Source organism: Mesitornis unicolor, unplaced genomic scaffold (genome assembly GCF_000695765.1).
Source record: "Mesitornis unicolor isolate BGI_N332 unplaced genomic scaffold, ASM69576v1 scaffold7773, whole genome shotgun sequence".
Classification (NCBI taxonomy): Eukaryota; Metazoa; Chordata; class Aves; order Mesitornithiformes; family Mesitornithidae; genus Mesitornis; species Mesitornis unicolor.
The window spans coordinates 99,410-127,266 of NW_010176798.1; the positions used below are offsets into that span (position 1 = coordinate 99,410).

The 27,857-nt window shown below is 38.1% G+C and overlaps 1 protein-coding gene across 1 annotated transcript in view; it reads right to left on the reverse strand.

The window, feature by feature from the left end:
* LOC104538590 (protein kinase C-binding protein NELL1) overlaps positions 1–27,857 on the reverse strand; it is a gene marked incomplete at its 5' end in the record, with an annotated part of 109,251 nt that overhangs the window by 40,250 nt on the left and 41,144 nt on the right. The window contains one exon of the mRNA XM_010181844.1: positions 25,104–25,199. Coding sequence (XP_010180146.1) covers positions 25,104–25,199 — 96 coding nt within the window. The remainder of the gene's footprint in view (positions 1–25,103; positions 25,200–27,857) is intronic.

The window sequence follows — 27,857 nt, forward strand, 5'->3', positions numbered from 1 at the left end:
CACCACCTTGGAAGGAATGGACAAAAGTACTGTGTATCCTTCCCTTCTGTTCAGCACTCCTGACAGTAGCATGTCTGTTAAAGGGCAGGCAGTGAGCTTAATGGCAGATGTGGATCAACTGAAGATCCAGAAGAGAGGATAACAAAAATAATGAGAGGCCTAGAAAGCATGACTTCAAGGGAATAGTGGGGAAAAAAAATAGATTAAAATTACATATAGACAAATATAAATTGGAGATGCGAAAATAAGTCTTAATTCTGAAAATAATATGGTAATATGCTTAAATTATAACAAAACAGATCCAAGACATCAAGAAAATACTTGTGAAGATAGAGAAGCACACGAACAGGCTATCTAGGGCAGCTGTGCAATCCCCATCCATGAAGATTATTAACATGCTACATAGATGTGCAAAGAAAAGATGCAGCTCATTCCGCAACAGATCAAAAATATGTGCCTGAGGTCCCTTCCAGGCTTATTTTCTATTAGCCTAACTTTGTTGTTGGACCAGCAGGCCTGGCCCTAAGTCACTCTCTTGTCTCAAGTTGTCCTTAGCCAATTACTGACTTCAGTGAACTCAGTACCGGGGAGCAAGAAAATATTAATTTCTTTATGCCTCTTCCATTACTTCAGAGTTCTGCTAAATGCAGCTAAACTGGGGAGGAAAAAAGAAAGGCAACACAGATTCCTGAATTCAGATCTCAGCACTGAAGAAAAGACCAAGCCAAATGTCCCAGATATTGTGTTTAAAAATCCTTTCTGGTCCATTAAGGGATACATTTATATATTCTACTATGAACTTAAGCACAGCTTGGTATTTGTAAAAGCCCTCCTAGTCCTTTCGTCCTGTAGCCTTCCCCAATGGCAAGAACTCAGTAGCTTGCTTTTATTACTAGCCCAGAAGATCCAACTTGGCAGGATGCTTTTCTATTTCAGCTTTTTACCTTGATTTTCCCATAGCATGTCACAAGTCACAGTGTCTGAGATTTTGCAGAAGAATGTTTCTATTGAAGAGTTTTACCTCAGAGAACTAGAGTTTGCCAGCTCCCTGAAAGCAGGATCTAGCAACCTTCTGAGAAGAGGATGACATTTCTGTTCAGCCAGGTTCACAGATGAAGTATTACACATCGTGTCAAGGAGAAACATCAACAGAAAGATGAAAAAAATGGAGTTACAAATTCCAATAAAATTTACTCCACTATAATTCATTACTGCCAACAAACTCAACAAAAGTTACAGTAGTGTAAAATTAGTTTAAGTCAGAATAAAATAGAATTATTTTTCCTCAAAGACAGCAATATTTTTGATCATATTTTAAGGCAATTATCTGCATTATTTATGTGGTAAATATCAATTTTAAGAGTTTCAGATGTCAAGTGCCACAAACCATACATACATAAAATGGAATGTATAAATTACATTACAAGATATTGAAGGATATCACCATGACATTTTCACTGAAGAAGCCGACAACTCTGTTATTGTCTAGAATGGTGTCTGTTAACTCCTAGATAACATCTGATTCTTAATTAAAATAACACAAGCATATGCAGTTTACACTTTTTATGAGTTTCCAAAAATACTTTGGACTATAGCTAGCAAGATAATATTGTGCATGGAAAGGAAGATAGCTCTTTTGCATAAGTAGCAATGAGAGAGAAGAATCAAGACTGAAAAGAGGAAACTTTTAACCACGAACCTATTTAACATGGAGGCACAGTGTGGAAAAAGTAAAGAACAAATCCACCCCCCACCCCACCACACACATTTCTCAATTGCTAGAAGGTAACTTGGTTTTTTGGAGTGGAATGACACTGTAGAGGTGGTGTAAAGCCTGAGTTTAGACCTTTTCTCATATCATTTCCCAGTCAAAGCATTTAAGCCATGACATGCCTTGACAAACAGTGTTAGGCCATCTGAAGAGGACAGCTGGTTTTGAGAGGAGGTTTAGGAGATGCCTCTTATTGCGTCTCTGCTATTATTTGCCTCTTCTGAGTTGTGCCAGGAGAGGAATTCAAAAGTCCTGCTCTGCACTCCCATCTCGGAGAGGCAACAGATACCTTGCTTCGCTGTGAAATGCCTCACAGCAGGGAGGACCAGCCTTGCAGCGGGATCCCGCAGCATCAGACAGTAGCACAGCTCTGCAGAGGCTGGCTGCAATGAGGCCCCAGGCCCTGTTCCTGGGAGGGGAATATAAGGAGAGCTCCCACCTCCCTGGAGCAGCACCAAGACCAGTGAACCCACAGACTGGCTCTTTGCACAGTGAGGAAGTCAGCCCTGTTGGCCTATCACCTCCCAACTAGGCTGACCTTACAACAACAGGCAGAGATAAAATTTAGTGTAAAACTAGCCTGAAGCATAAAGCAGCCATTTGGGCCACTCCTATGAAAGAAGAAACGCTACTTTGTTCTAACCATCCAAACTTCTGGTTAAATCTCAGCAGTGGTTGGGATATGAGGAGTGATGCCTCAAAACCCAATATATTTTCTTCTTTTATTATGGATGTAAAAAATAGTAAAGTATATATTTTGAACTTTTGTATTATGGAAAGAAAAAAGGACTCTCAGTCAGAGACTTAGAATGTCAAGTGATTTTTATGGTCATGTAATAGACCCTGAAAAACAGAGGGTTTTAATAGAAGTGTCAGTCATAGTCTGTAACAACTTCCATGCAAAATTATGACATTGGTAATATATTGGGTTTTCTGTGAGGGGTTTTTGGCTGTGTTTTCGGTAACGGGGAAAGGGCTATGGAGATAGCCCTTTAAGAAGCTACCTGAAAAGCTCCCTCTTTTCCTTTGTCAGACCCACCTCTGACCAGGGCCAAGACAATCATCGCCCCTACAAATTCATGTATTGAAGGGGAGTGCAGGGCATGCCTCGCTCTCTCCGGCACCGGCCCTGACCAGCGCTGCCCCAGGTGTGGGTGGCGCAGTCTCAGCCCTGCCCAGCCGGGCTGGGCCAGGTCAGCCCTACCCCAACTTAAGCTTAAGCCCCGCTGCAGCTCCAGCCCAAAAAGAGAGAGAGAGCCAGGAACTCTTCAGAACCATCAGAAGAGACCTGCAGCAGAGAAAGGAGTGGGGCCTGAGGAGAACAACTGTGAAGAACACCAAGGTCAGTTGAAGGAAAGAAAAGAGAGAGGGGGGAGTAGGAGGATGCAGAGCCCAGGTTCCCCTTTTGCAACTCATGGCGAGAGCCAGGTTGACTTGGCCTGCAGCCCATAGAGTTCACTGATGGGGCCAGGCCACATGAGCAGTGGCCGCCCCTGAAGAAGCCATGACTCCAGGCAGTGTGTGCTGGAGCAGTTCGTGTGTGAGGGAACTGTGACTGTGGGCAGACCCAGACTGGAGCTTTGTGGACTTGGGCTGAAGCAGTTTTGTACACGAGGGAAACTGCAGCTGTGGGCAGACACGGACTTTTGAGAACTTTTTCTCCTGTGGAAAGGGCACCACGTGGAAGCAGAGAGAGACTGGGCAGAGTCCTCCCTACCCCTGAAGGACCACAAGGCCATCTGCAACCCCTACTCTGCAACCTGCAACTACTGCAACCTCCCCCGCGCCTCAGGGCATGGGCTGGGGGGGAAGGTGAAGAAACCGGGAACAAAGCTGAGCCAGGGAAGAAAGGAGGGGTGAGGGGAAGGTGTTTTGACTTTAAGATCTGGTTGTATCTCCCATACTCTGATACTGGTAACAAATTAAAATCGTTTTGGTTTTTTCTCCTTATGATTAATGTCTTTTGCCCATGACCTTTTTAAGTGCTAAGAAGCCCTCCCAGTCCCTATTTTGACTAGCCCTTTTTTTCAGGTGGGGGGGCATCATGTTGCTCAGGGGCCTAAACCATGATAGGTGTTTAGTGAGATTTTTAAGGCAACATATGCAAAAATATTAGGCAGCTAATCTGCAGGTTACGAGGACCAAGACAATTCATTCAGGAACCTTGCATATTCTCAGCATTTATGCCTCCTACTCTTCACGACATCAACCGAACCTATTGCAAGTTAGGCTCTCTACTGTAATAATTTCTAAATCGAATATGGTTCTCTCCATCTAGTACTTACAGAGTATTACCCAATTTCTTAAAAATCATGACAAGTCACCTGTGAAGTTTAGTCATTAGAGTTCTTTCAAGAATAACACTAATAACTCATAAACCCTTTCAAAATGAGCACACTAGAGGGGGCAGTATTTTGAACTAGAAAATAATAATTGCCTTTTAATTACAAGACATTTTCTAAGAAACTTTTTTTATGTGAAAGAACAATGCTTTCATATGAATTAACAGCTGGAGTCCTATCACATCACTCCACATGCATTTTATCAATAGAGTTACATTTTTCTCCAGCCCATACGTTACCCTAAATGAGAGCAAAAGAACCCTGACTTTCCCCAGAGCTCTGGCAAGATCAAAGGACTGTGAAGGTTAGCTTTCATGAATTGTTTCCATGGGTAACTGGTCATACTAGATTTTGCAATAGCAAAATTTGATGTAGGGTACCTTGTGGAGATTTTAAGTTTTAACAACAGTAATGATATTATGGCATCCTTCTGTACTGTAAAGAAGCAGTACTTCTGATATTGCTCATCGCGACATCAAAAATGCATCAACCCATTATTCAAGGCAGATAGTTTCTAAATACACACAAAATAACAACTGATTGAGTACTTGTAATTAAGGAAAGAAAAATATATTGTCCAACACCACCCTGTTTCCAAGCCTTAGACCAGGTCAGAACCATGGAACCTATAAGCTTTGCAACCTGGCTAGAAAGCAGCTCTGCCCTTCACACCACTTGCTCTGGGACTGAATTTCTGTCAAACTCATTCAGAGACAGCCAGCTTCCACACACATACACAGCCAGAATAGCTCTTTGGAGCAGGAACAGGGTAGTCCTGGAAATAAAACTTTGGTTAGTCAGTGGCTGTGCATTCTGCACACAGTGACATTTCTCTAGAATATTCAAATTAAAAATAGGCAGATAAAGTGACCAGTGACAAAATGTACTTGCCAAGTCTTCACTATTATTAGTATACTAAATATCCTATCATCAAGCCAAACTTCCTGTGTTGACCATGATTTTTTAAGGGAGTATTTGTGTCAGTTCCCTAGCACTGGAGTAGGTGATGTATGAATCTAGCTATTACTGATATGCCCACTGCACACATGACCCTCAGGGTTACTTCTTCAGCAGGTCATCCATACTGAGATTTCCTTCAAATTCGTGGCTCAGATGGAAAGAAGATACAGAATCTGCACAGCTCATGTAAGGCAGAACATTTCATACCAGTTCTTTAGCTCTCAAGATGCCCAAGTGGTCTATATAGACTTCACTAGACTGAAAGATCTCCCCCAAGTAGAAAAATGCAGTGTTTCAGAGAAAAGGTTAAATCATCCTATCTGTTCTGTGTTCAAGGTGAGAAAACTACGCAAAAACAACTCCATCTATACCTGCTATCAGTAAGTACAACAGCAATAACTGAATAATAACATTTTAGCATCCAAAACACACTAATTCAAAGCACCAGGAGAAATTATTTGATATTACACATGGCTCTTGATTAGCAAAACCAGCACTCTTGTTCTGTACCCTTCACTATAAAGACCAAGTAAGAATAGTCTTATAGGATACATACATAAGCTTGTGGGTTTGTTTTCTTTTTTTTTTTTCCCTTACACAGAGACTTTCAAGTTTAAGCCTTCCATAAATCTGAGATTATTCTCCTTCATATATACATACAAAAATATATATATGTAACTGACAATGGTACAGTAAATTAGCATGGCAAAATATAGCCTTCTTTGGAAAAAAGGGATTCATCTGGAATGCTAATCAACAAGGAGGAGAGTGCTTTCTGAAACTCAAGACCTACAAATCTCCTTGATATGGCCATCCTTTTTCATTATTTCTCTGTTACATGGTCTCAGACCAGATGAGGAAAGATCAACAGACAACCTCAGGCAGCCAGGGAAACAGACAATAATCTCGTTTTCAGCTGAGGATCAAAACAAGCCTTGAGAAAACTAACTCTGGGTTTTATTTTCTTATAGAAGAAATGTATTTGTTTCCCAGTGTGCTTGAGCAGCAGGAGATCTATGAGCAACCAAAATAATGTGTACCTCAAGCCCAAAAGAGTCATAATTTATTTTAGTCACAGAGCACAAGAAGCTGTGCTCACAAAGCAGCCTCTTCCCACCCTTCCACAGACAGACTACCCCCTGCATTTTAAGGACAGACACACAAAACACATGGAGGATCATATCTAATCAGTATTTGTCGAAGTGCATGTAGCATTCCTTGAGCATTATATGGATGCGAAACAATCTAAGCCTCTAGATCAGCTCTCTGTGTCTGTTAAAAATATTTAAGTTAAGGTCTCCCTCCCTTTTTTCCCCTTCTCCTATTTTGATTCTGTAAAATAAGACAAATGCCAAAGAAATTAACTTTTTAGCTGCAGAGATTAACAACAACAGTCAAGGGCAGAGGAAATGGGTAAGAGAATCAGAAATAGCTCAAATGCCCTGGCTTACAAAGAATGAAGCACATATAAAAATGAAGCAAAAAGGTTAGTAAATAAGAGTCATCATCGCAACATTCTTAAACCAGACCCAAGCAGGCTCCACAATTGAAAGCTGTCAATCACAGAGTGCTTAAAACTGATGAGGCTGCCTCCTTTTATCAGTTATGAGCCAATACATTTTATCTTATTTTGTAAACCTGAAGAAAGCACTCTCTTTCCACTCTGGTCAAATGAGTCTTTTCACACTGAGACAACAGCTGGCAGAAGAGCAAGGCACAATGAAGATTATGTTCTCATCAGTACTGTGAAGAGCCATATCTAACTGTACTAACAACCTCTTTTCAGTAAAAAGAACAATATTAAACAACAGCAGCCATTAAATTCACAATTTTCAGTAGCACGAAAGCCACACTCTCTCAGAGAAGCTGACTGCCATCAGATTTATGAGATGCTCTATTTCCAGATATGCCCTGCAAAATCTGACATAGTGTTTGCAGTAAGAAGAAGCTGGAATAGGAGTTAAAAGACCTTTGTTGACAAAGCAAATTGCACAGTCTCTTTTCAATTACAGGACCATTTTTCATTTTATACTCACAGAGGAAAGGAGGAGGAGGCAAAGAACAAAGAACAATTATAGCTTATAGCTCCTATCAAAGGGTTTTGTATAATCCATGTTTCCGTACTGTTTTTTCTTTCAATCCTGCTTCCCACAAAAAAAACCCAAAATCAATAAAGCAGCTAAATGTATGAAGTTATGGAAGTCAGGAAAAGAGACATCATATGTGGAGTACAACAGTTCTTCATTTTGCATTGCTTTTGTAGCAGACAAATAATGATTTCAGAGGAGTAGCTGCCATAGTACTCATGGAGGCAAACAACCTGGTTTCAAAGAATTGAAACTGTGGGGACAAACAGTCCTTACAAAGACTTCCAGCCATCAAACCACTGATACATCTCCCATACTTTCTTCCTCAAGCCGTCCTGTTGTAAGTTAAGAACCAATACTGACACCTATCTTTCACACAATAAAACAGGGGATAGAAAGCAGCACACGTCATTGAAGAGATATGTCCCACAGTTTCTATTTCAATTTCAGGAAAACACTCAAGCCCTATTACTGTTATTCTGCATGAATAGGCTCCCCTTTTTTATCTCTATTTATATTTCCCTCACACACAGAAACCCCAGACCAGATAACAGTGGGTCTTAATGAACATTAGGGATGACAATGAACATGTCTGAATTTTACTGCCCTTAACACACTATTACCCATCTACCTGTCATATCAAACTGATTGAATGTAGACACTTCCCTACCAGTATGGCAGAAACAAGAGTTCAGAAGATAACCACAAAAGTTTTCTTTCTGAGAGAAGGTAAAAATCATTATATTCATAATTCAATGGCTTGCTTCACCCTCTGTCTGTGGGCTGGCCATTTAAAATTATTCCTCTTTTGAACAGAGACATAGATTCAAGCCTTGCTTCAGACATGTCACACTGAGCAGTGTACGGGCAAGCCGCAGCCAGCCTTTGTCCCAGTGGACAGAAACATTCAGTACAAAATGTGGCATTAAAAAACGTCAAGGAAGTCTGATGGCTCAAATAACAACCACATGCAGGAAGTTTACCTGCCACTTGTGCGTTATATTGAGTCCTAACCATTTCTACAGGTACTCTGCTGTCAGAAGCTTCAGATCTACCCAAAACAGTAAAACAAGTCTCCTGAATACTGAAGAATAAAGAAAATAAATATAGGCAACTGTCTGCATTCTCTGAAATAGCAGATGTTAAAAAAAGCATTTATTTCCCTTCTCAAAAATTTTGAGTCGCAAGACTCCATTGTTTTCTGTGCAAAAGTGTGTTCTTTTCAGAAGTCTTGATAGTCAATTATACAATACAGTTTAATATTAGAAACAATATATAGCATTTGAAAGCATGATTTAATACTAATATATGTCAAGAGCAAATTACAGTAAGATTTCTGCCAAAACAGCTTGAAGTTAATGAAAAGGCTAATAAAAGGAAACACACATCTTTTCATTTTCAAGCCTTGAACACTTGGTGCAGAAATATCTTCAAGCAAAATACCCCTCTCTTGGGTTTAGTGCATACAAGTAAAGTGAGTAGTGTAATACAAGGGTGTAAAAAGTCACACAAATGTATACGCACATGAAATTAGTGGCTTTTGTGCGGAATTGATTTTCCATTATATTAAATTCTTGCCATCTTCACTATTTATATACTTCTGATGTAAGCAGATTTCAGTAACAAAGACATCAAAAATGAAGGCAAATTTCAGGCTAGTGTAGTATCTACCTCTCAGAGTGAGCGACCTGTGAGAATCATATTCAATAACATAAATTGTACTACAGTGTAAACAAAATTTAACCCAGGTGAAATGAATAAAGCAGAAAATTACTGTATTAAATGAAGATGACAGGGCAGAAATGTTTTCTATAAAGATATAGCTCTATAATATATTCATAGCCAGCAGCATAAGGACAGTTCCACATCAGTAGACAATTTCTCATTTTTAAGCCTCTTTGCTAAAACAAATAATTACATCTCCTCATTGATTTCAAAGAAAAAAACCTCTCCTTTTAAATATTAATAAGCTGGGGTTTATACTGAATTCTAAATTACAGTAAGAAGACCAATATATGGGTTCTTTGGGGTTTTTAAAATCCAAAATATTTTCACAGTATTAATCACTTGATAATTCTCACAGGGTTACAATACATGTTTACAGTCTGAAGACAAATTTGCAGTACACCATTTTAAAAATCTTTACATTTAAATGCTGTAATACTCTTAGTACCACTGCTCAGAGCAAACAAGCAATGAAATCAAAAGCTTGATCTATGAAGCAGTACAAGGATAGAATTATCTATGCTACATTATCTACCCACATAACCACATAAACCTATCTAACCAAAGAGGCAAAAGTAAAAAAAAAAAAAAAATCACTATTCAAGAGCATCTTAATTCTTTTCACCACTCAGTTACTGTTCTTCAGGCATTACAGACACCCTCTTCAGCTCCAAAGAAAAGGAATTCACAGTTGTTGCTAATGTAAGCCTGCCCAACATGCATATTTAGTCATTCGTGCAATCATCTAAAGGGATTTTATAGTCTCATTATCCACATCTGGGTAAAATAATAAATCATGTTAAATCGAAGTTAAATAGTTAATTGGAAACCGTTTTGCACCACATTGACGCATTGTTTTCTTGTGGAGCTGACTTTACAGCTATGGAGGTGCTATCAGAGAAACACCGTTCTGGAAAAATGCCATAGGTCTTGGAAGAATCACGACACCAACGTTGCAGCTAACGGTGCTACCTCTGACACCAATGCACACAGAATGACCAGATGAAAAATATCATGAGTTCTCTTTTCCTCACTTATTTTTACTTGATGGTGCAGCCTTTATGGCCTTTGTCAGGCATCCTCTCCCATGTAAGCCACTCTAAATGTATATACATGCACAAAGCTGCACCACAGATAAAACTGAGAACTAGAATAATGAAAATATGATTTTTATTCCACTTCTTCACTATAATATAAGAATCTCTACTCATGAAAGGTTGCCAGACTCACCTGCCTCATTCTACAGATCTAGGATATGTTGTTTCAGCACAGGTATACGTGATTAGAAAACATGATAAAAAATACATCACAAGTGCTTAACTATATAGTATTTTGTCTGTACTGATCTCCAGGGAGCAAACATATACAAAAATCACAAATTCCGGTTTGGAATTAGTAATTTACAACTTAGACACAGAAATCCTTGTTTCCTGAAAACAAGCAATGACCTACACCCCACAGTATATATATAATCCTACACTAGTCTTGAAAGCATATTTTAGCAGTATTTATATTTACACTGAATTTAGATTAGATTATCTCACTTTCAAATTCTAGAAGTAACAGAATGCTCACAACAACACTGGGTATTTTTGAGAGGGAAGTAGAAGAAAAATAAATGAGAATTCATGAACACTCTGATTATCTGCCAACGTTTACAAGTAATTTTTGTCCTCCTTTCTCAGGAGTTCTTAAAAGACAGATAACTTCAGTCAAATACAAGCTGTACTATACACAGATTACATATCCACAAAACATATAGGTACAACTAAAGGGGTTGCTTTTGCTTTTCTTTTTTTCTTTTAAAAACCCAAAGAAACAGAAAATCTTCTGTCTGGCTATCTTAAGTCAGCTGTGTCCTTGAAGATGAACTCACCAAATCCTTAGGATCTTTACTTACGGAAAGGAACCCAAGACTTGTGACAACTTTATACCAGGTCTTCCCTTGCTTTGCTATATGTGTACCTGGTAGCTTAGGAGAACAGCTGCAAGGGATTTCATAAAATAGCTGATTATTACACTTGATAAACAACTGTGATCTCCATCATTTTATATGACAAACTCATTAACAGCTGTTTCCAAAGAGGAAATAATCTCTATATCCATAAATTGTCACGGTCGCTCATACTGGGGCTATTTTATATGGTATAATAAAAAAGTTGCTGTTTTAAACATGACAACTAAGTTACATCGTTATGGCTGACCTGCTTAAAATGGAAATCTACTGCTAAAGTAATTTTTCTTGTTTATAGTCCCTAAAAGGGATTATAAACAGACTATATAGTCATGCAATGCACTTTATAAAATATTTTCTACACTAATTTCTCAGTCAACTTTCAGCAATGTGAGGGGGCTTTTTTCTCCACTTCTTCTATCCTCTTTCCATACTGTAAAAGTTGTATGCTTTTCTATGTAACCTAGAGTAAAGATGCTCTATGCTAAGTAACTTCTACCACCTTACCTGTGCCACCATTCCCAAACAGGAAAAGTATTCGCATAATGTGCCAATAAATAAAATATATACAATACAAAGACTGGAATTACACCCTCCATTCTTAGGTTTTGCATCTGTGCATATATTTCTTAACAATCACCATTTATTTTCTGTGTGTGCATGATCTGTCAGAACACCAATATTACAGAGCATACATTCTCTATTTACATGTCCACCCTAAACACCTTACAACACTGCACACTAACACAAGTTTTTCTTGTAAAGATTAAAATTTATCCAGTCAACATCTTTAGAGCCATGAAAAAAAGGCACTCAATGCCTCCTAGTTCCAGCCAGTGCTTATTCATTCAATAGAATAATTTGAACTTTGAGGATCAAACAATAGCTTTATCCTGAGTCCAGAAATTTGGAATTGTCTACTGACCTGGGAAGGAGGTGAGTATAATTCTTAAGCATTATACAAACTGTTAAAAAAAACCAAGAAAAAAAACAAAACATACACACACATACCCCAAAACAAAAAAAAATCCGAACACAAACGAAAAAGGGGAAAAAAAGACAAACCACAACCTTAGAATATACCAATACTTATAAAGCTTGATGTTTATAATGTCACCTAAATTACTCTCATATTTTGAATACAATGTTACCTTCAAAATGGTGTTATGAATACATATTACCACTTTATATTCCTTCTATTAGTTAGGCCGTTTGGATTAATTTATCCTTGGCTAGCATTTTCAGCCACCTGCTCTAACACTGAGCTGTACTTTACATCATTACTACACAATTGAATTCAATATGATTACTCCTAGTACAAGACAGCTCAGTGGGGTAAAGACTGACAAAGCTTTTTAGGACTCTGTCAGATAAATTAAGATTTTTATAAAATGCCTTTTCACCAACCTTAATAGGTCAAGATTCTCAGCCTGTTTCAATGCAACTGACAGTATAAACTAAAAGATTATGGAAACCAAAAAGCCTTTAATGGCTTTAGATCTTCACAAAGTATTTTGGGTTTTACATAATGGTTCAGATATGGTCAGCCCTTCAGCTTAGGTATAGTGTTTTGATTTATATTCAAAAGTAATATATTCTAACAGGGGAAAGAAAATAAGGAGTTACTTCCTGATTTGGTTGGACCCTTTTCTTCTTGTCTCAAAAATACTATCTTTCCTTCAGTGGAAAACAGAAATTTGTTGTTGCTCATACAGGCAGTTTATGAAATTTGTCATTTTTAGCTTTCGTTGACACAATGTTCTTCCTTTCATTCCTTCCTAATTTTATTTCTCAATTTGGCTTAGAAAAATTGTCTATGCCCTTTAAGTCTGGCACTTAATATACACTAATGTAAAGACTGGAATATGAAATCTATAAATGTGAATATACTATATAAAAGTTTCTTCAGCCAGATTGAATTTAGCATTCATGAAAAATCACATTAAATGCAATGAAGTGAGGTATTTTCCACTTTTCCGCAACAGTCAATGCAGTGGCAATGTCAAAGGTATTACATTTCCCGTTTTGGATGTTCCTCCCCCAGAAGAACTTCCTCCAAAGGAGCTATTGCAATTTATTTTTACAGTGGAACAGCTCACTGTTGAAACTATTGAGCAAATCAACTAATAAGTGACAAATTTCATTTTGCTGATTGTAGCAAGAAGATATAATAATGGATTGAACACACTAGCTAATTGATTTAACACCCAGTAAGGAAACTGTTACTAGTACTAGGACAACCTACAGCTTTAACAAAGAGATACATCTTTTTATAGCAGCTGTACAAGCAAGCAGTAGACTACCTCCTTCTTCTGTAATTTTGTATTTAATTCTTTTCATATTTGTCATCTATATCAAGGAAGGATCTGAAAAAATCCCCCACGGTCAAATACCAGGATATCAGAAAAACAAGAGAAAAGTCAACCTCCTTCTCATGGCTACAAAGCTATTTCACTCTGAGCCTGCAAGCTTTCATTGGTTTTCAAGTTCAGTGGCTCCACTGCAAAAGGAAGGACAGATCCATCCTGGCTACTTGTTAAAATACTGTCTTGGAAATGAGAACAATCTATTTAATGTCTCTTAAACTGAGGAGTACCTACAGCTAAAGTTGGCAATAAACCAGTGGGCTATTATAAAGAAGCTGGGTGGCAGCTGCATGGGTGATACAATGGGATCCTTCTCAGAGTTTGAGTGCCCCTCCACTTTTCTCTGCTCAGAGCCCCTCTGCCCACCAGCTTATAACAAGAAGATGCAGTAGATGTCCAAGAATCTACAACTGCCTCTGGTGAACTCTGCCATCCAGATTGGAGATACCACTACTTCCAAGACAGTGCAATGAGGACAGTGGACAAGTTGAGCTCACTCTCACACACCTACATGCCTGTACTCCACTTAAGAGTTATTCACATTTAAAGCCATGTAATTGCCATCAAAAGTTCTAAGGATGTGTAACCTATCACAGAAATGTAGCCATCTATGAAGTTAAGGCATGGGTGCTATTCCATGCTAGCCAGACAGCTATTTCAAATGAGTGATTTCTCTGACTGACATTGCTAAAGAAGGCAGAATGTGATTACCTGAGCTGAAATAGGATACAGGTTCAACTGGATCTTTAATGACCAAAGTGTTTAGGGCTTTCATTTCATGTCTCATTCAAAAGATAAATGAGTACCATTCCAAAGATCAGATTGCCAGGATACAGAGAATGTTTCTTCAGAAAAAAATCAAATAAGAAAGTGGATTTCACTTTCACATCAAAACTCCACCATTTGTGTTTGTCTCTGAAATGACTGATCTACTTAGTAGGTATAACATATTGAAAGAAATAATCCAGATGTTACACAGCTTAAGTAGTAGAACTACTAGCTATTGAACTGCCTGAGTTGCTAAATCAGAGGTTCTCTTCTTTAAAAGCAAAAAAAAATGATTGAAGTACTTGGGAAAAACTCTACTTCTGCAAATGTGAAGGACTGAACAGATTTTTATCATAACATTATAAAAAGTTTGAAAATAACTTTGACACATAGTTCCTTGAGGTTGAGTACGACTGTTACTTTAAAGCAACTTCAATCGTAATGGAACTAGCAAAGAAAACATTCAACGAGAACAATCGAAATTACTTTTATGCTTCATAGCTACCTTACATTGAGCACAGTATTATTTTAACATCTTGCATATTATTTCTCTGGGCACTAAAGACATGAACATAAACCTAACAAAAGCAATAGGAACCTGCATAGTGAGTTAGTGAGTTCTGAATCTGGAAGAGACTTTAATGCCACACTTTCTAGTAGATGGGTTCATAGGCCTTTTTCACACCCAACAAGTTCTACTCTATTGATTTTCTTGTATTTCACCAGCCATGATATGCTGGATTATCCAGAAAATGAGTTGACTGTGAAGGGGAATCTTCAGGTACATCATGTACTTTCTGCTGCAGAACTGACACATCACTGTCAGACTACGGACAATACAAGTGTTTCACCCGATACAGAAAAGGCCTTGGAAGGGGATAAGAAAGTTTGTAAGCAAAGTTAATTCTGAAAGCTTTTTATGAAGCTATTATAGCTTTTCTGAAAGCTATTTCATTTTTCCCTGTACATACACGAGTACAATCCTAAAGAAAAACTTTTTCTCTTGAGTCTACACACTGATTTTAATTCAGCAGATTTTGCAAACAGCCACCTCCTCCTGTTGTAGGGTTTTCTTCAGTGTAATGTTGTATAATAATGGCCCAATTCTGCAATCTTCCACGAGCAGGAAGAAAGCAGGTTTTCCTGTTGAAAACCATGGGTGGTCCTCTTTTAAATGCAGATATACAAAAGGACTGAAATTGAACACAATTGTGGATGTTACAGAGGCGACCTCAGTAATTAAGAAGGAATGATACTTCCTCCCTTCTGCAAGAGTTTAACTCGCATTTTTAACCTGACTCCTAAAGCAAAATAATTGGATTAGTTATCCTCATTGTACATAAGCCGCAATCTAGATAAATCATGTAAGAACGTAAGTGATTTAAGCCATTTTATTCACCTTCCAAGGATTATATGAATGGAGGCCTGATGTCCTCCTCTGAATGTCAGCCAAATGGAAGCCAGTGGAGGTGGCTATTGTGTTTGTGGTGATGTATTTCCATCAACAAGAGAAAAAATCTTGCTGGTTACACCTACTTTTTTTTTTTCTTGTTGCATCACTTCCATCAGCTTAAAGTGTTCTTCTTGTACAATATTTTTTCAGGTGAAAAAAAATCTTAAATTAAAAAAAGAAAAAATATAGGAAAACTTACTTTGTCAGAATTAAATACACAATAACCTCTAAAACATCAGCATGTTGTTTTGGTCTATTCCTCTCACTTGTCACATGATTTCTCCAAATAAATTGTTTTCTGATGCTGTTTCTGATGACTGAGGCACAATTTCTCTCACTACAGCTTGATTAACTTCAACGAGATCACTTATGAAATAAGTTAACATTCATTGTATTTAAACCTCAGCAAAAACTTGGCTTTATACAGTAAAATTCTCAGAGTTGTACAAATTTTCTAAAGAGAGTGAATTCTCTTCCCAGTTTGAATAGGACCTTAATCATAGATTAGCTAGTTACATTTGTACCATAGATCAATGAGCTAAAAATGGCATATTTATCATTGGTAACTGCAAGTAACACAGCTTGTTCCACATAAAATCCCCACTCCAAGTGCTCTTTTATTTCACTGGAGCCATTTTTTTCTTTTTCATTTCACCTAATTCAATTGCACCAGATCCTAAGGGTTTCACGAAGGTGAAAGTCACTGAAGTCAAAAGGATTTCTGTCTTTAAAAAAATCTAAGTACCTCTCTGTGCCTGCTCTACACATCTCAAGTTATATTTCTAGGTTATCAGGAAGTTTAAATGTTCATGGTTGATTCTCCAGTCTGGAGCAGGCTACTAATATGAAAAAGTAAGGTGGCAAAGAGCTTATTAAACTCAGTAATATCCCCTAAATACCGCCTGTAGCCGGACAGACTGAGGTGGTTTTTGTGTACTATTTAGTTATTCTACCACCTATTCTGATATTTCTCCTTAGAAATATTCTGGTTTTCACTCATACAAGCATCTGCCTGGGAAAAAAAAAAAAGGGGGGGGTCAATGTCCTGACAAACTAGGTTACAAAATTAGCATTACTGCACCACACTCAAAGCAGACTTGTTGGCTTTTTTTAAGTAACCATAGTAAAATGAGAGACACAATTTGTAGTTAATTTATCATAAAGTAGGTATTATGAAAAAACCTGTCTTTTCTGTAGAGCTCACATCACAAAAAATGCTTATCATAGAATCATAGAATGGTTTTGGTTGGAAGGGACCTTAATCTAGCCCAATCCCTGCCATGTGTAGGGACACCTCCCAGGCTGTTCAAAGCCCCATCCAACCTGGCCTTGAACACTTTCAGGGAGGTGGCATCCAAAACTTCCCTGGGCAACCTGTTCACTGCCCCAACAGTAAAGAATTTCTTCCTAATATCTAGTCTAAATCTAAACTTCTTAGTTGTCAAATGGAAATTTCTTAAATATATGAATATATCTATTTGCTCAAATATAAATATTTCCTCACAATTTTTAGTGCTTTGTGGTTCTCTGGTTTCTTTAATGTACTTAAGTGGTGATTCTGCCACTTGAAACATTTAAGTCCCATTGCCTGAGTCCTCAGAATCCAAGAGGAAACTGAAGCAGAAACAACTGCACAAGAGTTGTGGGAGATGTTCCTGGTGATAAACTGGATGAATGCTACATCAGGTACTGAGCACTTCAAGAAGGTGCCAAAGCAACCTGGCATCCAGCAGGAAACTAATTCCAGCACCTCAGTTTGAGCAAGGCTTTTGCACAGAATTTGGCTATGTAAGCTGACGGCTGTAAAAGTTCAGAGGGAATATGGGGCTTTTATAAATAGAGCTTAGGAGTTTGTTACTGCTTAGTTTACCTGTATCTTTCAAAACATGATGTTCTTCCTGTAGTACATAATTAGAACTTATGGATGAATAAACATCTAATGCTCTGTGTGTAGCAGCGGCTGAAACAAACAAAGAAAACAGGAACAAACAAACCTCCCTTTCTCCCAGCGATTTCCAGGTGCTAAGTAGAGGGCAAAGAGAGGTCCTAACAATTTTTACCTGTTTAGCTACAATACCTTATATTCCTCACAGCATGCTTTTCTCTCACTTAGGAAAGTCAGGCACCTTCTTTTTGCCTGTGAAAACTGCCTTCACCCCTCCACTGTGCTCTGCATCTTCCAGGCACATGATGGGAACACACCATGCCAGGGCCCCTCTGTTTGTAGAGTTACATTCAACCTGGGGAAATGTGCCGTATCTTTTTGATGTGCATCTCTTTCCCACCAAAAGACATGTTCTCCTTCACAAAGGTATGCCAGTGCGTGACAGTGCCCAAGTAGCAAAGATACAATTCCAGGAATGCTGCCTTTGCCAAGAGGCTTCCTGAGGAGCAGGGCATGCAGCAAGCTCAGCCCCAGGGAAACAAGGACTCTCACTTTACTTTCCCCTTCACTTTGTGCTGAAAGTCACTGCAAGCCAGATAACAGCTGTCTGGCTCCGTTGGTTGCCACAAACAGCTAGTGACATGGGAATGGGGACACATGGGGCTCACAAAACATGTTCAAGGGAAGGATGCTTGCAAAGATGCTCCAACTGGTACAGCTCACGTAAGCATGCTCTTATAGTCCTGCATTTTCTTAAACTTCACAGAGTTTATGCATCCTCGTTCCATGAAGTGCCTTTTGAAAATTCAACTCAGCTCAACTGTGGCAGAGGATGTCTCTCATGTAGAACTTGACTGACTCAACCACAACTGATGCACAAAAAAAGACTTTTTGCTTTAAGATGGTTCTATGAAAGCTATGTTAATTAGTCCTCACCCCATCAAAAAGTCCATTTTAATATATATGCAGTCAGTTCATCTCATGCTGCTTCAAGGACCACTCCTCTAATTTGAAGAAAACTGCTAACAGCTTTTTAAGAGATTGAACACAGGTACCCAACACTTCAGCAAGGTAACTGAATCTAAGGGAGATGGTATAATTTTGTTTGGTGTTTCTCCTGTTGATTCCTTCTTTATCACTGGAATTCTAAGTGAGCCATCAATCTCCTTTTAAGTTTCCCGCTCTTTTCCTTCTCTTCCAAAACAGTCATTTTCTGTTTAGATTTTTCATTGCCTGCGTTTCAGCAAGAAAGACACAGCAAAGGAGTCAATTCTATTGCTCCATAATAAAAGGAAGATGCAAAGGCACTGACTTCATGAAATACCCTCCATTAATTCCTCTAAATATAATATGTATTTTTAGTTTGCGTCTGCAGTACTTAAGGAATAATAAAAAGTAGCAGCTATTTTTGTAACCTTTATAATAAGGTTTATAGGGGGTCTTCACAAGATATTAATCCAAAAACAAGCAGAACAGGAACTGGAATGCAAAGAAAGATGGCATACCAAGACACTATCTATGGGTATTTTTTCTAATGTTAAGTCAAGACAATTTAGTATCTGGTTTTGGATCTTATGTGCATTATAAAGTCTGATCAACAGATACAGCCTCTTGATTACATCGTTTCGCACAAATGCAAATGAAATTAGATGTCAGCTAGCTAAATCATACCTTTTTCTAAATAAAACCACATCCTTAAGTATACCTGACATGTCCAGCTGGCACATAGACACCGGTTAGAGTGAGACCAGTGAAATTTGAGTGGAGAAATTCAATGTGTAGGAACCTAGAGTGGCAAGCATAATCTCAGCAAGGAAAGCAAGCAATATAATACTACCCAGTTTCTAAGTTCAAGTTTTGCGGACCAAAGTGGGAGGAAAAAAATAACACAGTTAGCTGTGACTTAAAAAAAATACAATGTCCCTCACCAAGTCATTAGACTATGAAAGAGATATTTTATGACCACAAGTCTTACAAATAATAAAATATTAGAATACTAGAATCCTTCATTACCTGGAATGTCAAGATATCACCTCAGCTAACAATGAAGATTAATATAGCAGATATTCCTTTCATTACAAAATAAACAAAAATATATAGACCCAGGCACCTGAACATAAATAAACTGTACAGCAACATAAAAATATCCTTTACAAAAAAAACCCACCCAAAACCACCCTTAACAGTCTGCTTAGTGCTTTTCCTGGCTTTTAAAACTAAAATTGCCAGTATATGAGACAGTGTAAGCCCTACAAAAACGAGTGCAGTCTCCTCATGCTGTGGTCAGCTGGGAGGATGAATGGCATTCTCAGTCTGGGAGACTGCACTTTTCTTTAGTTTGGCAGTGTGAGACAGAACAACTTTTTTCTTCCACTTACAGTCACCTGTTGATTTGCAGACAGATGTCCCCTTGATCCTTAGAGACAGTCTTAATCAGATTTTTCTAGTGGATATTCTTTGATCTATTCCCTGATATCTTTACAAATGACAGCTTTGTTTCTTCTATCACATTAAGATATCACCCCTTGCCATTTTGCGATAAGTACCACTGGGGCAAGTGCCGTAACCAGCTTGGCAGCAAATGGAGCAAGGTAACCTCAGCCACCTGCAGCATCTGCCTTCTCTGGGTCTGTCACTCCCTCAGGAGTGTCATATCAACCACAACCACCGCTTTCTGTAATAAGCTAAGCATCATTCACTTCACCCCTCCTATCTCACACTATACTGGCTTTGCCTCACCTTGAAATGAGAGACTCTAGAATGAATCTCATGCAAAGCCTTGTGTCCACAGCTACACAGCTGGTTTGTTTCCCAAAATAAACCTTGCTTTGTATTTTACAAAATATCTTAGACGGAGAAAGGTGGGGAGTTTTGACATTTAACTTACTGTACTCACTGAAAAATCTCTTTCTCTGCTTTGCTTTGGATTTTGTTTGCTTATTTTTTTAAGTCAGGTTCTTCAGCTGAAATCTCTTTGATAGCTACACATCTAAAGATTGATCCAGCTCAGGAATCAAAGAAATAGCACACAGAAATTCACACATATTTTTTCCTATTTCCAGGGTCCAAAGAAATACAGACTGTAGGAAGTTTTACCCAAAGGACTGCAAAAGACAATATATTCCAGAAGCTGCAATTCAAGAGATGAGTAGACAAAGAAGTATGCAACTTCTTAGACAACAACTCCAGATACTGTCAACTATTATGAAACAAATCAGCTAAAGGCCTCCTCATTTTCGTGACGTATATGTGACATATCCAGCTTCAAGACATAAGCATAGCAACATTTCATTGCCCGCCTGTGAAATCTGATTGAACTGAAGAATCCATATGTTACTAATGCAATACTGCAAGTGTTGATATATTTTTTTCTTTTTTTTCCCCCTCACAATATAATTATTGAGATTCAAAGAAAACTTCTTAGCCATGGTACATACTGGTAAATGACCTCTCACCCTGATATCAGACAATCTTCTGTACACACAGCCCAAAACACCACAAAAAAATAACCCCAGTAATTATCACATCCTGATGCTTCACTGCCATGTGTTACCCTTGCTTCTGACTGTTTACAATCAGCAGGCAATTCTTTGACAGCATTCTAGCATTTTGTGAGAAAACTGTTCTCCAGTGCTTTACAAAGTCTATAAATACACATGCAGCTACCACAAAAATACTTATGTCTCTGAGCTCCAGCCTATGCAATGTCCTTCTAATCTACCAGACTCATATTCCCCATTCATTGTGTACCAGCTCAGTCAGTAGCTTTCACGAGCCAGGGTATGGGGTGCAATTGTTTTGAATCCCTTTTGGAGGTGATGCTCCACCAAAGCTTTTGGAAAAATACTTCACTTTCCTAAACTTGCCCCTAGCTGGGAAGCCACTGCTTTAAAACCTTCTGCCAATTCCTGCTCATTGCCCAAAGTTATAATTTATACAGACGGATACTGTAATGAACTCCCTTAGCTGAAATTTCTGCCGCCATCCCAGAGCTGGTTGGTATGTATTTCTTAGGCTCACGCACAGGACTCTACCACATGCAGGTAGGTGTTCAAGGATTGCCTGCAATTTCTAGGCACTTAATCATCTGTTTACTCCTGCCCTTGATATCATAGATTGCCCATCCTATCTCATTCTCACCACTTCATCGGTGGCAGCAGTGACTTAACATACCACAAATACAGAATAATGGTGAACCCTGCCTACAAAACCAACATTAACACTCCACTGATGTGCAGCTCCCTCAGAGAGAGGGAAAAGCAGCTCAAGGAACAATGGGATTTTTTTATTTAACATTGCAAAAATATGAGATGGAGACAACACCACTGGATGGAAGATCTGGGCATTTGAGGCCATTCTGCCAACAACTCTCACACTGAGAGTACTGTGTTTGCATTCCTTACTGCATGCCAAAATGTCTCTCAGAAGCCTTTAGAAAGGATCCCAGTCAAGGATGCACCTGAGTTCAAGCCAACAGTTTTACATACAGTTAAGAATGCGGATCTCCAGCTCAGCCATCAGGCACACGCATGCTGGAAGCACACAGCAATGTCAGCAAAAATTCTAATTTAAAAAACTTTCTAGCACAGGTATCACAACTGTGTTAAGTATGATCACAGATGATGACGATCACAGAGATCATTGATTTCAGCCCTGGCCAGCTAAACACAAAACAAACAAACAATTGATCAGAAGATAGAATCTGATCTTAAATAGAAAACAACAAAAATTCTGTAAGAAGCATCAAGCTTCTTAGAATGGATGGAAGGAGGAATTACTTGACAGTATTTCTGGATATCAATTTGCAGTTTAACTTCATGAAGAAAAGGCAGCCCTTCAACTGTTACAATGATTTCTCATTTCAGGCAAAGCAACTGGCAAGAGGTAATTCTTCTTAGCAGCATGTTGAATTATGTATTTGTACATAAGCCTTAAATGTGTATTTTAATTTCACCTGAGTAAATTATCAACATAAATCCTACCCTTCTCAAATATCGCTGAATTTTTAATTTAACTAATATCATCATTTCCACCAGGCAGTCAGGAACGATGAGTAACATATGATTCATATTCAGAAGTAAATGCACCTGCTTTTCAACAACATTGCTAATTACTGGTTCATTTTACCCTTTACATGATGTCAAAGCCAATTTGGGTCATACTGTTTTTATCCCGTGATGAGTCCTTTTGGCTCACAAATAATGTATAAGGAATTGCAGTGTTGTCGGTTTGAAGGACGTTTTTAAATACACTGTGGCGAATAGAATACATTACCAAAACACATCATTTTACTTGTGAGATGCATCAGTTCACCATGAGCTTCCATCAGACAAGATTTTACCAGGAACATTTAAGCTTTGATTCAAAGTGATGTCCCACCATTTCACCGTCTTTGGTCTATGTCATAATGATTGAGGGAGTGCTACCATATGTTAAATAGAACAAAGTGCTTATTTCTAACATTATAGACAACAGGAAAAAAAACCCAAACAAACATGGTTTTTGAATACTTTAGATGTCCTCTAAAAACACTGCAGTAAACTGCAGTGCGACTACGAGGGAGGTGTTACTGAACTGCTTCCTTTTCCTGACAGCACTACATCTTTGAGAAGTAAGCAGGTAAGCAAAGGGAAGCCTGCTTCAAAGATTGTTCTGCAGCTTTCTACCCTGAACATTTAGTTTTTCCACAACACGTACCTTCCGATAGCTGAAGTTGCTCTCATATAGATCTGATATGCATTTAGCCACTGAAATATGTATATGACATAAGGTACGTACGCTGAAGTTTTCAAACCCCCTAACACAACTCAAATGTGACTTCTCATGTGCAATGCTGCAGTCATTCTCAAACCAGTTTGCACATGAGTTTTCTCAAAGTTACCATCATTAGCTTGACTTGTAGCATATTGGTAAATCCTATACATCTCCAAGGAAAAAAAAAACTTCCTTCTGGTTCAAGTCGTACAAATTTTATACACAGAAGCTAACTCCTTCTGGCATCTACCTCTAAATTTCTTGATAATGGGAGTACCATGCCTGCCATGTTACCTTTACTTGGTGTGCTAACTTTTATTTTAGATCAAAACAATACAAAAGACATGAAAAACATAGGAGTCAACAACAGTTATGTCATCTATTTATCAATTTTAAACCACTGCTTCAACAGTTTAAGAACTTCGTGTTCTAGTTTTGAAAGTCCCTTTTCAGCTATAAGAAAAAAGATAGCTTTAAGATTCATGGGTGAAAGAAACACAGACAGTTGAGCTGAGAGCTGCCCTAAAGCCACCGGATCCCTGGGTATGCAGAGCACCTTTGGGCAATGCAGGTACTGGTTTTGCAGTACTATATTTTCACATACGTAGGACGTATCTCTGATATCCTGCAATCCGCTGAAAGTACAGTTTTCTCTGAATAATGGACATTTTGGAAAGGAAAGAGCTCACTATACATGGGAGAGGGTAACTAGCAGGATTAGAGGTTGGAGAGCTATGGTAGGAGTGGCTCTAAGGCAGGTACTTCTTGTATTACTTCCCCATGTGTATTGCTGGCACCTACTGCTGAATGTCAAGGGGCTTGGAAGCTCATTTTGATTTACAACGAATAACCCAAAGACTACCAGAAAAAAGAATGCAGTAAATTTATTTAAGATGATATGAAAATATTCATGTCCTAGTTCATTCCCAAATAATTAGAACAATGCTGACAACTAGAAACTATGGGATTTCAGTAAGCAGTGATCTGAATGCATCCATAAAAAGCTCTAGCAGTTTCCAGAAGCTACTCAAAGCAGATTTGTTGACAACTGGGCTTAAATTACTATGTATTATAACAGAACAGTCATGTATTAATCAGGCACTGCTACGCACGAATTACTGAACAATATCTGGGTAACAAGTGGTTCCAGTGATTTAACTTATCCTTTAACAGTTATCTCTTTGGTTTCTTTTTCTTTTCTTCTTCCTTAAAAACACATCATCAATTATAATCTCATCCATATTAGCATCATGCAACCTGCATTAACATTCCACTTTATTTCAACCAGGAAAGGCAAGTGCAAAAGCTTTATTAATAAACAAGAAATGCAAAAAAACCTTATCATTTAAGTGAAATACAATCTCAATAAATATTAACCAAAATAAAATCCCAAATCTATTGCATAAAGAATCTAATAAGAGTCCTACATGGAATTCTGTACGATCCCTTCCTTCTCAGTTAAGGTAGACAAGGAACCAGATCTTTGCGAAACAAACCGAAAGATGGGCCTATGACAGACTGCCAGAAGCAAATCTTGGAATGCAAAAAAATCTGTGAAAAGGCAGGATCAATTCACTACTACTAAGATATATTTTAATAGGCTATGATTCTATGAAAATTGGTGGCCTTGGTGACCTAGAAACAAATAAAATCTTAAGAATTCAATAACTAAGTGAAAAGCAAGCATCCAAATAATTTGTGGTCTAATTTGCGCAACAGATTCAGAAAAAGCACAAGGAAACCTTGAGTTTGCAGCACAGGAAATAAGTGGAGTAAATATTTTTCATTTGCCATTCCCTCTAATTAACTAAAAGTGTCCACTGGAAGCAAAAGTAGATACATCCCCAATTGTCTAAAACTTGCCATGTTTAATTTAAGATTAGCTTTCAGTTAGCAAAAAGGCATCTATGGAACAGTCATATCTTCAATGAAGACAAAATATCAAGCAGAATGAATTAATAGAAATTAATTATTTCTTAATTCAGCATATCATATATCTCATTACCAAAGAAAAATGTATGTTTCAGTAAAGCTTTACCTTTCTCACAATGACTTCCTGTGAATCCAGAAGGGCAGACACATTTGTTTGGGGCTACACAAGTTCCACCATATCTGCACCCTTCTTCACAGAATGCTGAAAAAATAAAAGGGATATGTGATTACTCCTTTAAAAAAAATATATATTATACATTTGCAAGATACTAAGAAAAACATCCACATGCTAAGCAGTTAATAGAATCCAACATATTAAAATTCAGTCCACCTGCAAACACAAAGAGAACTCACTTAAATGACATGAGGACAAATCTCAGATTACACCATAGGCAAATCACCTCACCAATAAAAGATTAATAACCATCTGGAAGAAGAAGAGAGGGGAAAATACAACGTACAATTTTAATGAGTCTGATCTTTCAATTATACACAATAGGAGTATTACAATTACAATGCTCGAGTGATCCACAGAAAACAGGCTGATCAGATAGTGTTAACTACTTTGTTTCTCACTTCCTTCAAATACACTTTACTGAAATGTCTGTGAACACATCATATTTTCCTATTTTTTATTTTTAAGTGTAAAGTACATTTTGTGGAAGCAAGAAATTAAATAGAGGGAGACTCATGACTGAAAACAGAGAAGGGCTCAATCACAAGACAATGCCTCTACTGAGGTGTGATTCTTGACAAAGGAAAGCACAAGCATTTTAGAAGTGCATTTGTCCGGTAACTAGGATTTGAAACAAACGACGGATCTCGCATCTTTTCTTGCGAGCACTGTGCAGTGGTCCTCTCACTTATAGCAGGTTTAGCATGAAGCCTACTAACTGTGCAAGAAGGATGCTTGCAGTTTAACATTATTCTTTTTTCTTTCTTTTTTGCTATGCATGTACAAGGAGGGTAATTGAGGCAAGAAGAGGAAACTGCAAGCATCAGGACATGATCTATTTTGCACTGTTAACTCCAGTAAGACCTTTGCTAAGACGAAGAGCAGGCCTTACCCACAACACACTTCCCACCATCTCCTAGATATTTATTGAACTTCACAAGTTACTCAGTGGATTTGACTGCACTTATGAGGGAAGTTACAATTAATATTTAAACAGCAGCTCTCTGCATCTAAGCTAATAACAGAATTGCAAAGTGTTTCCTGTAAGCTAAAATCACAGATGGAGTGTTGGCAAAGAGATGTTACAAATGCTATGAAAAGGCTTAAAGTGCTAGAAAACAGAAGAAATGTTTTAGATTTATTTTCCAATGCACTAAAAAGGAAAATAAAGTGAATAAAGTACTAAGCATTAAAAAGAATCTTTTGTAATTGTTAACTACTTACAGGCAAAAGAGCACATCATCATATCTCTTGATTGAATCAATAGATGGATCTGCCTTACTCTAAATATCTAATTTATAGGATGTCATACTGTTTTATGGAGGATAACATGGGGAGAAGAACGTTAAAGTGGTTGAGAGAAGATGGTAGTAGAATATCATGAACGGCCCTGCAACTGGCGCAAGGCTGTGGTGTGGAGAAAGCACACTTGCCCAGTAACACTTGCTGCTCAGCAGCGCACACACCCCATATGGGAATCTTCTGAAATACAGCTCTTTTGAAACCAGTCAATTTCTACTTTATGAGAAAAAGAGAACTACAGTTTAAGAGTAGCATTTTGTGCTTTTTTGCATATAAATATTTGCAGAAAAGTATAACTGTGCAGAAAGCTGAAAGTGCTAGTATGAAATACAGCTGGAAAATAAATGAAAAGCATCATGAGACTCAACAGATTCCCTCCGCAGCTCTTGAAAGAATGTTTGCTCATTTCTACTCTCAGCATTCTCAGAAAAGATGCAAGTTAAAGCCTACATCTACATTTGTTCTGGTTTGAAATTGAGAGTAAGCAGAGACTTTTGTGAAGTAGCAATACATTTCTGCTTGACATCAGAAGAATTAGAGTTTCTGGCAGAGCATATATTAAGGGCAAAAAAAGAAAAACATTGGCAAAAAAGTGAATAGTTCATTGACAGTATGTGACCTATTGCACTGGGAAAGAACACAGGGGTCTTAAAATTGAAGTCATAAGGGGCATTAAAAAAAAAGTTTGTTTTCTGTAGAAATTATGCATGTCCATTCAAGGTCATTAGAGCTGGTGGGGATAGGCAGGTAAGAGATCTTCAGTCAGATCTCTCACACACTTTCTTTGCCACCATAACTGATGTCGTCAACTTACTAATGTGAAATGTGTGCTTCTTAAAATAAGTTATATTCCTAGGTCTGCACTAAGGTGGTGTTTTCTTCTTTTCTCCTTTAAGATTATTAACAGCAAAATGCTTATAAGACAGGGCTGGTCATTTAAAAAATATTCCCATTAGGGAAAAAACTGTGTTATGCCAGTGCAGTAGCCAAGTCTTGACATCTACAGGCAGAGCCAAGCATGCTGTTCACATCTGGGAGAGAAAGATGGGGATGCCTGCAATGGGTCAAAAATCTCACTATATCCTATTCCTTTCTACCTATCCATATCAAAACACAGCTCCTGCATGCATACCCAAATGTGCTAGCACTTGTCAAGCATTTTGAAATTCCTCTGTCCTTTAGGTGTCACATTTTAACAGTTTAAAATTCCAATATCTGTACAGGGATACCTTGAAGAATTGCTGTACTGCAGATTGCTGTAAGAAGGGATTCTGCACTGCACAATGCATGAGAAGGCACTATCTTGTTATATGGATGCTGGAGGGAGGATGGAGTTGGGAAAGCAGCTGGGCAATGGCTGCAGAAGGAAAGAATTCAACTCCC